The sequence below is a fragment of the Puma concolor genome, chromosome A3 (assembly GCF_028749965.1).
Source record: "Puma concolor isolate L17-30 chromosome A3, mPumCon1.1.hap2, whole genome shotgun sequence".
Taxonomy (NCBI): Eukaryota; Metazoa; Chordata; class Mammalia; order Carnivora; family Felidae; genus Puma; species Puma concolor.
In genome coordinates this window covers 130,952,960-130,965,821 of record NC_141669.1, presented here as the reverse complement: position 1 = coordinate 130,965,821, position 12,862 = coordinate 130,952,960, and the positions used below count along the sequence as shown (strand labels likewise).

General features: G+C 50.3%; 1 protein-coding gene across 3 annotated transcripts in view; it reads left to right on the top strand.

The window, feature by feature from the left end:
• ATP9A (ATPase phospholipid transporting 9A) overlaps positions 1 to 12,862 on the top strand; it is a 131,436-nt gene that overhangs the window by 85,762 nt on the left and 32,812 nt on the right. For all 3 annotated transcript variants that reach the window (XM_086702498.1, XM_086702499.1, XM_086702500.1), the window contains exon 15: positions 11,284 to 11,445. In XM_086702498.1, coding sequence (XP_086558624.1) covers positions 11,284 to 11,445 — 162 coding nt within the window. The remainder of the gene's footprint in view (positions 1 to 11,283; positions 11,446 to 12,862) is intronic.

Below are 12,862 nucleotides of genomic sequence, written 5' to 3'. Positions count from 1 at the left end.
TAGATCTAATCTGGCCAGAGAGAGGTGCTTCTAGGTGCTCGGCCCGGACAGCATTCCGTCGCTTCCCGGGTGTTTGTCAGCGTCACGGGTGGGGTGCAGTGGGAGAGGGTGGAGGGGTCGTGGTCGTGATGCAGTTTTCTCTAACGAGTTCGTTTCTTGGCGTGAATGGTCAAGGAGGTGCTCTCCTAAGGCAGGTAGAATCAACCCTGCGATCCATTCGTTTGTCTTTCTCAGGAATTCTTTCATATGAAAAAAACAAAATACAACTTTTTTTAGGCATGTGAAATCACAGGTACTTATGTCTTCATTACAGAAAAAGTAACAATGTAGATTCAAAAGAGAAGTTGATAAACATTAATTCTATCCACCACGTAGAGATTACAGTTTACATTCTGTTGTAAATTTTCCCCAAGCACATGCGTCTCTATGTAGAAACATAATTGCAGGTTTCTGTGGTACACATTCATCGTGTAGCCCAGGGAAGGAAGGAGGGTGAAGTGAGTGAAGTCACATCCCTTACCAAATCCTATGGCTGTCACATTCCTGTTGGATTTCTGTCTGCAACAGGTGTGTGTGTGTGTTTATGTATCTGTGTTTGTGTATATGTAGGGGTGCTTGTGTGTGCACATACATGTGCCCTGTGAGTACGTGTCTGTGTGTGCGATGTGTGTTTTGATTGAAAGTTTCTCGATGCCTTGGCCATGCCTTGAATAGCTCACTAATTTCAGAGCGATTAATTACAAGTTCTCATCGCGTATAGGATGTTCTGCAAGCCTGCCCCATGCTCGTGTCATAGGATGAAAAGCGTGTCTCCTTCTTACCCTGAAACCTTCATCTTGCCCCCCTCTACACAGGACCTCCCCCTCCTGGACATCTTTCTCTGAGACGCCCATTGTCACCAGTAGCCGAGTATTCATGCAGAGATCTTTCTTTGCATATATTAGAATTTTTTTTTTTTAAATTTTTTTTTTTTCAACGTTTTTTATTTATTTTTGGGACAGAGAGAGACAGAGCATGAACGGGGGAGGGGCAGAGAGAGAGGGAGACACAGAATCGGAAACAGGCTCCAGGCTCCGAGCCATCAGCCCAGAGCCCGATGCGGGGCTCGAACTCACGGACCGCGAGATCGTGACCTGGCTGAAGTCGGACGCTTAACCGACTGCGCCACCCAGGCGCCCCTCATATATTAGAATTTTTTCTCGCCCCTTAATTATTGACACATTTTTAAAAATTTAAGAAGAGCACATTGGAGATTATAGATTCACTTTTGTACCTTGCTTTCAGTAGCTCTTGTTTTTTTTTTTTAATTTTTTTTTTGACGTTTATTTATTTTTGAGACAGAGAGAGACAGAGCATGAACGGGGGAGGGTCAGAGAGAGGGAGACACAGAATCCGAAACAGGCTCCAGGCTCCGAGTGGTCGGTACAGAGCCCAACGCGGGGCTCGAACTCACGGACCGCAAGATCATGACCTGAGCCGAAGTCGGCTGCTCAACCGACTGAGCCACCCAGGCACCCTGAGAACTGTAGCTCTTGTTTTTATTTTATTTTATTTATTTTTTATTTAATTAAAAAAAAATTTTTTTTTTCAAAACGTGGGACAGAGAAAGACAGAGCATGAACGGGGGAGGGTCAGAGAGAGAGGGAGACACAGAATTGGAAACAGGCTCCAGGCTCTGAGCCATCAGCCCAGAACCCGACACGGGGCTCGAACTCCCGGACCGCGAGATCGTGACCTGGCTGAAGTCGGACGCTTAACCGACTGCGCCACCCAGGCGCCCCTGTAGCTCTTGTTTTTAAAGCGTGTCAGTACTTGGAGCATCACTGAGGTGTGACATCAGTAGAGGCCTGAGGTTGACTAAAACATTGGGTTGCCGTGGGTTCGTATGTCTCTCGATGGCATTTCAAGACCCTCCTGTCTGCTGACTTTCATGGAAGGCAAGGGCATCACATTGGCTTCCTGAGACCCCCGATCGCAGCTGCTGGCTGTGTTTAATTGCCACATTCTGACCTGATTACCGGGGGGATTTTATTTTTATTTTTATTTCTTTGGCGGGCGGCGGGGGTGGGGGGGGGAAGGGGTGGAGCAGAGAGAGAGGGGGGGTGGGAGGGGGAGAGGGAGGGGGAGAGAGAATCCCAAATGGGTTCCATGTTCAGTGCAGAGCCCAGCGTGGGATTTGATCCCACAGCCTTGGGATCATGACGTGAGCCGAAACCAAGAGTCGGGTGTTTAACCAACGGAGCCACCTAGGCACCCCCATTTTACTTAGTTTTTGAATTAAAAAAAATTTTTAATTTTAATTCCAGCATAGCTGACGTACAGTGTAATGGTAGTTTCAGGTGTACAATATAATGTTTCAGCAGTTTCAGACCCCACCCGGTGCTCATCCTAAGTGTACTCAATCCCCATCCCCCAACCCCCGTCCATCTGTCCTCCGGTAACCATCAGTGTGTTCTCTATAGAAGTCTGCTTCTTGGCTTGTTTCTCTCTCTTCCCACCCCCACCTTGCTCATTTGTTTTGTTTTAATTCCGCACCTAAGTGAAATCATATGATACTTCTCTTTCTCTGACTTATTTTGCTCAGCATTATACTTTCTCACTCCATCCCTGTGATTGCAAATGGCAAGATTGCATTCTTGTTTTAGGGCTGAATAATACTCCGTATTCCATACAGACACGCACACACAGTGGGATATTCTTTATAGATCATCTGTCACTTCTTTATCCATTCATCTGTCAGTGGACACTTGGACTGCTTCCATAGTTTGGCTGTTGTAAATAACAGGGGTGCGTATATTCTTTTGTTGTTTTATTTTTGGGGTAAATACCCAGTAGCGTGATTACTGGTTGTAGGCTAGTTCCGTTTAATTTTTCCGAGAGAGAGCGTGTGTGTGTGCAGGTGGGGGAGGGGCGAAAGGAAAGGCAGGGAGAGAATCTTGAACAGGCTTCACGCCCGTCATGAAGCCTGACACAGGCAGGGCTCAGTCTCACGACCATGAGATCACGACCTGAGCCCAAACCAAGAGTTGACAAAAAAAAAAAAAAAAAAAAAAGAGTTGACACTTAACCGACTGAGCCACCCAGGTGCCCTGAGTAGTTCTGTTTTTAACTTTTAATTTAACTTAATTTAATTTTATTTTTATTCTTTTTTAACTAATCTGTCTGCCCGATGGAGGGCTCGAACTCACGACCCCAAGACCAAGAGTTGCATGCTCTACCGACTGAGCCAGCCAGACGCCCCTACTTTTTAACTTTTCGAGGAGGCTTCATCCTGTTTTCCACAGTGGCTGCACCAGTGTGCATTCCCACCAGCAGTGCAAGAAGGTTCCTTAGTGGGGTGATTTGGGGCAAATCGTCAGTGAGCTGACGACAGTAAGACACGGCCACCTGCCGAGTACCTGCTTGGTGTGCCAGGGGCACTGTGCTCTGGGCACCTCCTACGGCTCACGGGTATTGCGGTGGTGCCCGTTTAGCGGATGAGGCGTAGGTTGGCTGACGGGTGTCCCCAAGGCCACGTGGCTGGCGAGACGAAAACCAGGCAGCCCGTGTCCCGGGGCTGGTTCTGTGACTGCGATACTGCTTCTCTGCCCGTGGGAGGAGGGCTCGCATGTTTGTCGCTCACGAAACACTACTGAGTGCTGTGCACCTGTGTTGGGAGCTTCAGGCTGATGTTGGGTGAGCTTCCAGAGCGTCTGGCCTGTTCTGAGCCAGCATTTGGGGTCTGTTTGGCTCCCAGGCTCCGTGAAGTGTGTTTTTTGATCCCTTCCCTCTGTCTCATCTGGAGAAGCTAACACACTGGGTGCTAAGAAAACTTCTGGGAGCCCCCCGAGTGCCTTGTCTTCACCACCCATCTCTCCAGGGTCCTGTCCTGAGAAAGACAAACCAAAAGGGTATGTTTCTCCTCTGATCTCCAGTGACCTTGAAACAGCCCTCTTACAGACAGCACGAGAGATCAACAAAGAGCTGCGTGCACAGGTCCCCCCATCGATGGCAGAGTCTGCCCAGGAGGCCATTCCTGAGCCCGTGTCACCTTGCTGGGAGATAGGAAAGTATGGTAAATGGGCGCCTGGCTGGCTCAGTCAGCGGAGCAGGCGACTCTTGATCTCGGGGTTGTGGGTTCAAGCCCCACATTGGGTGCAGAGATTACTTAAAAAAATAAAATCGTAAAAAAAAGGACAGTGAAGATACAGCTCAGCGAGAAGCAGATTTTATAAGTGTAACATAGGCTTGTTATAGAAAAGGTAAACAATTAGAGAAAAAAACTATTTTGGTATTTTTCCTCTCTCTTCCATACCTATAATTTAAATGTTTAGTCATTCCACATTCTATCTTGATTTGTCCACCTGGTAATATATTGTCTTATCCCTGTCCAGTAGCCATCTGTGATAGGATTTTTATTTTATTAAAAAAAGTTTTGTTAATGTTTATTGTTGAGAGAGGGAGAGAGACAGCAAGCAGGGGAGGGGCAGAGAGAGAGGGAGAAACAAGAGTCTGTAGCAGGCTTCAGGCTCTGAGCCGTCAGCACAGAGCCCAACATGGGGCTCGAACTCATGGACTATGAGATCATGACCTGAGCTAAGTCGGTTAAGACACTTAACCGACTGAGCCACCCAGGCACCCCTGTGATAGGATTTTTAATGGCTATGCTCTTTCCTGCCGCTTAGGTACACCACAGATTATTCATTTTGTCTCCCGCTTCGTCCATCTTAAATTTTGATGTCCTGACATAGCCTGACGGGTTCAATCTCTGCACATCTCGGAGTGTGTGTGTGTGTGTGTGTGTGTGTGTGTGTGTGTGTGTGTGTGTGTGTAAAAGGCTCCAGGTGTCTCGTTTTGCATCTTTGTAACTGTGTTGCAGAGAGTGAGGATAAAAACCACCCCGGGGAAGGGCAAACCTGTGGCCTTGCTGGGGTCCTGCCTTCTCAGCCCTTGTGCAGACCTGAGGTTTTTCCCTGCAGGACCACATTCATTGCTCAGGGGTGCCCTTCCTTAAATGCCTCCTTGTACCTGTGCTCCGGGCTGTTGGACAATGACTGCATTCAGACGTGTGTGCAAATGAGGGAGAAAGATTTAGGAGGTGGGTGGGGCTTTGCCCTCCTGCTGCCTTGTTTTTGCCCCAGGGTGAGTTCAGAAAACAGAGGTCAGGAACTTAAGGAGAAAACACTCAGACAATGTTATTTATTAACCAGTGGGGTAAGAATCTTGAAATAGGGTGTTGGTTGCTCAGAAGAGAGGGGGTGTTGGGAATGTTTTAGGGACGCTGTAGAAAACCTATCAAATGACTTATCCTTGGGATTAGCTGTTCGGTGGGCCGGTTCTGTCCCGTTTCTTATTAGTGTTGGCCCGGAATGGACTTAAGGGCAAAGTTATTTCTGAGTGGCTAAGATTTTATGGAGATGATGTCATTCTTTCTTTTCAAATCTAAATTTTCATCAGATTAAGTGATAGGAGCCTGAATTTCAAGTACAGGGTCAAAGAAACTTGGATCAGGGAGTGGCCTTTTAACCACCATCTTGCCCAAAGATTCATAAATAAAACAGGGGCAATGTTTTGTTTGCTCCGTGCTGTGTGTAAAAAAACAAAACAAAACAAAACAAAACAAAAAAATCTGCAGCAATATTTTTATTTTTTTATTAAAAAAAAAAAATTTTTTTTTCAACGTTTATTTATTTTTGGGACAGAGAGAGACAGAGCATGAACGGGCGAGGGGCAGAGAGAGAGGGAGACACAGAATCGGAAACAGGCTCCAGGCTCTGAGCCATCAGCCCAGAGCCCGACGCGGGGCTCGAACTCGCGGACCGCGAGATCGTGACCTGGCTGAAGTTGGACGCTTAACCGACTGTGCCACCCAGGAGCCCCCTTTTTTTTAAATCACTTAATGTTATAGAAAAGTCAGCTTTTCTTGGGAAAGGTCAGATCTGGAAACGGTGGGCCCAGTTTCTCCTGGGCAGTGGCTGGCCGAACGGGGTGGCTCCTGCCTCAGTTTACCCCTGCCCCCATGGGGCCAGCCTTACTCCTGTCTGCTCCCTGTCCAGCTCCCCCCACCCCCCCCCCACCCCCCCACCCCCCCCCCCCCACCCCCCCCCCCCCCCCGTTAGTGCATTGTCCATTGAGCTTCCTAATTAAGAATACCTTAGGTCTCTGGATGCATTCATGGTCTTGAAAGGCCGGATTAGTGCGAACTGGCTAGTCTTTGCGAGTCTGGGTGTTGATCCTCTCGAAGGCCACCAGAGATACCAGATTCACGCACGCTCTGACGATGGCTGCGTATCCTACTCCTGACAAGAATTCAAGGCTTTTTAGCCTGACCTGGCGTATTTCCCAAGCACGCGTTTCCCAGGTACAAAGGGAAAATTATTAAGACTTGTCACAGGTGGTTTATTGCTGACCCACAAATGATGAAAAAGCCCTTTCATGGATCGTTCTGGCCTGAATTCTTCAGATGGGCATTTTGGGGAGGGAGCATAGCAGCCTGTCCTTTTGATTTCCTGGCCCAAACCAAAACACGCGGCCGACTCAGGAGCCCCCACTCCCCGGCCTTCCGCCCCCTTCTCCGTTTCCATTTGGTAGAGTTAATTTATTTGTTCATTCATTCACCTGAACGGGTTTCTTTTGCTGCTGCTGCTCTGACCTCTGGATATTCTGACCTGAAGTCTCAGAGCACCCCCTCCCCCCGACTTCTGGCTGTTGGGGACAATGAGACTCAAGACCCCCAAATCCTTTCTGATCGGACGATATGGAGTGATTCTCTTGAACGGAGGTTTGGATCCGTCAGGATAAGAAGTAACCTCATTTCATGTCCTCTTGTTTCGCAAAGACATGCATTGGTCTCTCCTGACCCCTGAAATGTGTGTCCCTGCTGCATTCGAGAAGGGTCGGGGAGCACCCCAATGCCAAACCAGTCTCTTCTCCGTAGGACCTTGGGGATTTCTGTTAGAAAGGAGCTTCAGATTAACGCTGTGAGCCAGAGAGTGGAAGGTGAGAATCAGTGACCCGCCCCCTTGGTAGGGCTCAGGTCCTGGGGGCACCAGTCCCCAGAGAGACCAGGGAGGTTTTAATGAGGAGGTTGGACCCAGGGTGGGGAGCAGCAAGCCTGGTGGTGGCTCGTTCCTTCGCTCCCCTGAGGGGTTCGCTGCAGAAGAAATCGAGGTTGGAAGATGTTTGCCTACAGGTGTATTTCACCCATCAGCGGCACTTATCAGTGCTCACCATTTCGGAATTACAGACCGGCTGTCCCTCCAGTACAGCCCTGAGGGTCCCTGGCGAGGGGGCTGGGCTGGCCCAGGCGGGAACTGCCACGTGCTCTTGGAAGCCACTGCCGGGTTCCGCATTCTTCCCATTGTAGTTAAGAGCAGGCTTTGGGGGCGTTAATGCATTTCCATGAAGCCCACTACCACTGACCTTTCACATCTGTTCAGAACAATGAAATGGGTTTTTGAGGGGCAGTGTAGCAGCAGCTTGAAAACAAGAATGAAAAAAACCCCTTTCACTGACAGTCACGGTTGAAGGCATCTCGAGAAGAATTTTTCTTTGTTACAGAATTGGTGTGTAAAGGAGGATGTAAACTTAGGGTTTTTTTTGGCTCGTGTGTACCTATGTATTTGTAATATGTTGTGTTGAGATACGTGTTTACTTAAAATTAAAAGAGGGGCACCTGGGTGGCTCAGTTGGTTCAGCGTCCAACTTTGGCTCAGGTCATGAGCTCATGGTTTCTGAGTTTGAGCCCCGCGTCGGGCTCTGTGCTGACAGCTCGGAGCCTGGAGCCTGTTTCGGATTCTGTGTCTCCCTCTCTCTGACCCTCCCCCATTCATGCTCTGTCTCTCTCTGTCTCAAAAATAAATAAACGTTAAACAAAATTTTTTTTTTTAAAAAATGAAAAGAAATGCAGGTACATGAGGAAGATGTTTCCGTGGTACAGAGAGAGAGAGAGAAAGTAGGAGATAGAAGTATTGCCCATCACACGTGTCACCCTATAAACAGTGTACGTGGAGATGCGATCATTTTGTGTGTGTCCAATCTTCACTGATCATTTTAGACTTGGAGAGATGATTGTTTGCAGGTAAGACAAGCCCTATGGAAAGAGTCATTGACTCAGACCAGTCAATGAATGGTTTTTTTCAAAGACTGATGCAGACTATTAGCAAACAAGACAAAAAACAGTCATTGCTAGACTAGCCCTTCCTTTGCAGGAGGAGGTCAGTGTGACAGTATCTTCTGTCGGTCAGAGGGGAAAGCTAGTCCATGGGAATCCTGGTTGACTTGTTCTGACATAATTCGAGCAGAGTAGAGTTTCTTGGAGACAAACCTCTTGTTCCAGCATAAATCCAGTTACTGGCCACAACAGAAAGCCGGTTAGGTATCTGAGCAGAACCCACTGAGGATGCCTACACGGAATGTTTAGGGCTGGGACAGAAATGGAAAAGAAGCCACCTGGCGGGAGTGGGGAGGGGGGGGGCAGAGCGGAGCTAGAACCCCGGTTTGATCTGTGCCCCCCCCGCCCCTCCCCGCTCCAGGGAGTAGTAGGGCAGCCCAGGAGAGCCTGGGGGTTCCCGAAACGGGAGTAGCAGGTGTCTGCCTGTGCAGAATCTCTTGGTAGAAGGAAGCGGGAGCTCCGGAAGCATCCTGGTAAGGCAGAAGCTTGGGCAACTGTGATCCCCCGGGAAGGTGACTCTCGGTGCCCTCCGCCCCTGCAGGGACACTGAAATACTGCACAGTTACTTACACGGTGATGGCCCCTTGTGACCCACCACCCAGCTGAAAGATAGTAAAGCATCTCAGAATTAGCACCTCCTGGGCACCCCTTTCTCTGTCACCCTCTGTCGCTCCCCAGGTCTGCTCTGTCCTAAAAGCTGCCTCCTTTTCCTTCCCTAAAAGTTACGCTTTATAAGAAGAAAGGGGGAGGGCGTGCCTTTTCTTTTCTAGACTCCATCCTCTCGGGCTTGGTTTGGAATAAAATGGCGGCTTGTTGGGCATTAAAATTGGAAGCGTCTTGTGTGCGTTTCCTGTCGTTGGCTGTAGCAAATTGCTGCACTTCTGCTGTTTGGAAACACTACAAATTTATCACAGTCCTGTAGGTGAGAGGTCCGATCCAGGGCTCACCAGTCGTCCCGGGCGCCTCTGTTCCTCCCGGAGGCCCCAGGGGTGAATCTGTTGCCTTGCCTTTCCCAGCAACTAGACGCTACCCTGTTCCTTGGTTTATGTCCCTGCCTCTCTCTTCAAAACCGATGCCATCTCCTCTCTCTGACCCTCCCTCTGCCCTCAACTATCCTCTCTGGCTGCGGCCAGGAAAGTTCTGCCTTTTGAGGACCGCTGTGATTACATTGGGCCCACCTGCATAATCCATGAGTGGCTCCTGATGGCTAGGTCCTTAACCTTCATCACCCCTGCCAAGGCCATTTGGCCGTGGAAGGTAACCTGTTCACAGGTCCCGGGGTTAGGTTGTGGGCATCTTTGGGGGCCGTTTTTCTGCCTGCCACACGTCTCAACTTTCTGCCGGTGACAGTGTGTCGGGTGGATGCCTGAGTGCGGCCAGGCACCACCGAGGATGGGCCGATGAACTTGTACCCCAGTCTAGGCCCCTGTGCTTGTAGGGCAGGCCCCCAGCTGATCTGGGGTTGGCCGTTTCCATTAGACCCAGGATTAGATCCCATGTCAGGCTGTCACTGCTTTCAGCCGGGAGCCTCCCACCTTGCTTGCTTCTCTGAGTCTGGTTTTTCATATCCACTCAGGTGGAGTGGGTCATTCTTAGCTCAGCGGGCTCTCTGCTGGGCATGCGGGGTGGCCCTGTCATTTAGGCTGTGTCTGTCAGGCACCCCGTGGGCTCTCCACACGCTCTTGTGCCTCCTTCCTGTGGCAGTGGGGGAGGGGGGAAGGGCAAGTCCGGGTGGGCACCCAGCACTGTCCAACCAACCCCTCCCCAGCTCCCCTCTCTGTTGTTTTCCTTTTCCCCTTGTATTTCCTTCTCTTCCTGGAGGCCCCTGGCCAGGTCCACAGGCTTTTATTTTTTACTACTGTTTTTTAATGTTTGTTTATTTATTTGAGAAAGAGGGAGCGCATGCATGAGCAGAGGAGGGGCAGAGAGAGAGGGAGAGACAGAGAATCCCAAGCAGGCTCCGTCCGTGCTGTCTGTGTACAGCCCAGTGTGGGACTCGGTCCCATGAACGGTGAGATCATGACGGGCCGAAATCAAGAGTCAAGGGCTTAACTGACTGAGCCACCCAGGCGCCCGCAGATTCACAGGCTTTTAAATTTTTTTTTTTTTTTTTTTTTCAACGTTTATTTATTTTTGGGACAGAGAGAGACAGAGCATGAACGGGCGAGGGGCAGAGAGAGAGGGAGACACAGAATCGGAAGCAGGCTCCAGGCTCTGAGCCATCAGCCCAGAGCCCGACGCGGGGCTCGAACTCACGGACCGTGAGATCGTGACCTGGTTGAAGTCGGACGCTTAACCGACTGCGCCACCCAGGCGCCCCCACAGGCTTTTAAAACACGCAAAGTAATTGTTTATATTTAAAGGGAGATCTCAGGCACAGGTCCAGATTTCTGTTCTTTTCTCGAGAAACCAGAAGCTCTGGCCATCCGGGGCCGCGCCCCCCTGGGGGTAGTCTCCTCCATCAGCGCAGCGCACGCTGGGCGGGCTCGTTCGCCAGGCAGCTCCAGGTTACCCCCCCGGCCTGGCAGCTCAATCAGTAGCTTCCTCCAGCGCCTGTTTCCTCTTCCGTGTAGACTGGGGTCCTCACCCGCGGGCAGGACTGTCTTCTGGGGCTGCGGGTAAATCTCTGCTGTGTGTTGGGATGTCTGACAGCCCCTCACGGTGGAGGCCAGGAGGTGCGGGTACACGCCCCCTTCTCCAGCTGCGACCACCGGCAGTGTCCCCGGACGTGGCCGCACATCCCCTCGGGGGCAGAGCTGCCTGGCTGAGAAGGGCCGTGGACACCTACCCGGTTGCTTACTCGCGAGGCTGCCTGTTGCCGTGGGCTCCGTGCAGGTGTCGCAGACGCGGTCGCTCCCGACCCTCTGTGCGTTCCCTCTGCCACGGCCCTGGCATGCAGCCTGCCTCTGGGCCCGGAAGAGAAGGTGAGTTGTACCGCGCCGAGGGCAGCTGGGAGGTGGGAGCGCCCGCAGGCCGGGAGGAGCGAGGCCGTCGTCGTGGGCCGGCCCGGCCTCCCCGGGGCCCCAGTGGCTGCCTGTTCCATTACCACTTCCACCCTTGTGTTCATTTGCTTGACCTGTGAGCCGGGGCCCTGGGCGGCGTGTCTGATTTCGACCCTGTGTCCCGTTTAGGTGGCCCTCGTACAGTGGACCGAAAGTGTGGGGCTGACCCTGGTGGGCCGGGACCAGTCTTCCATGCAGCTGAGGACCCCTGGCGACCAGATCCTGAACTTCACCATCTTACAGATCTTCCCTTTCACCTACGAAAGCAAGCGCATGGGCATCATCGTGCGGGTGAGTTACCCTCCTTCTGACTTCAAGTGAGTAAATAACTCAAGCGGGCTGGCTGCTTGTGCCCCTGTAGTTCCGCGTCCTTTCTTAACCCTTTCCTACCCTCTTGATCGTGACGTCTGTTGTCCAGACTCAGAAGAGAATGTAATTGCCTGAGCAGAAACGATATCAGTCCCTCAGGCGGACAAGACCTCGGAGAGCTGATCGGCTTCTGGTTAACCTCGTTCTAGACTAGGGAAAGGTCTGACGTATGCAGATGGGGCGTTTCTTGGTAATAATACATTTCTCATTGTGTACGCTTTTGTTGAACCCAACATACCTCTCTCGAGGTGAGGTTGACATCAGCGAACCATTTTGAAGTGAGTAACTCAGCGGCATTTAGGACTGCCGTCAAGTTTCAAAACATCTTTGTCACCCTAAAAGGAACCCTCCTACCCATGAAGTAGCGGCCCCGCATTCTTCTAGTCCTGGAACCACCGCTCTGCTCTCCATCTCTAGGGATTTACCTACACCGGATGGTTCGTGTAACTGCATTCCTGTGACACGTGACCCATCCGGCATAATGTTGTCTAGGTTCATTCACTTTGTAGTAGGCATCAGAACTCCATTCCTTTTTTTTTTTTTTTTTTTTTAATGTTTATTTATTTCTGAGACAGAGACAGCATGAGTTGGGGAGGGGCAGAGAAAGAGGGTCGAGATGCAGAATCTGAAGCAGGCTCCAGGCTCTGAGCTGTCAGCACAGAGCCCTGTGCGGGGCTCAAACCCACGAACTGCGAGATCATGACCTGAGCAGAAGTCGGACTCTCAACCGACTCAGCCACCCAGGTGCCCTGAACGCCATTCCTTTTTATGGCTGCATCTGTTGAAAGACACTTGGGTTGTTTCCACCTTTTGACTGTTGGGAATGGTGCTACTTTGAGCATTCGTGTACAAGGATTTGAAGATCTGTTTTCAGCTCTTTGGGGTATATACTTAGGAGTGGAGTTGCTGGGTCCTGCTGGGTCCGTTACCCACTTGCTGGATAATTCCATCTTTTAGCTTTATGAAGAACCTCCAAATGGTTTTCTGTCATGTTGCACCATTTTGCGTTCCGCCAGCAATGTAGGAAGGTTCCGGTTTCTCCACATCTTCGCCAACACTTTTTATTTTCCTTCTTCACTATTTTGATTAGAGCCATTTTTGTGGTTGCAAAGTGGTACCTCGCTGAGGTTGTGATTTGCATTAACTTTATGACTAACGATGTTGAGCATATTTTCATGTGCTTATTGGCCGATTTTATATCTTCTGTGGAGAAATGCGTATTCAAATCCTTTGCCCGCCTTTTAATTTGGTTGTCTTCATTGTTGAGTTGTAAGTGTTCTTTATATAGTGTGGCTATTAGACCCTTATCAGAGAGATGCTCTGCAAATATTTTCTCTTT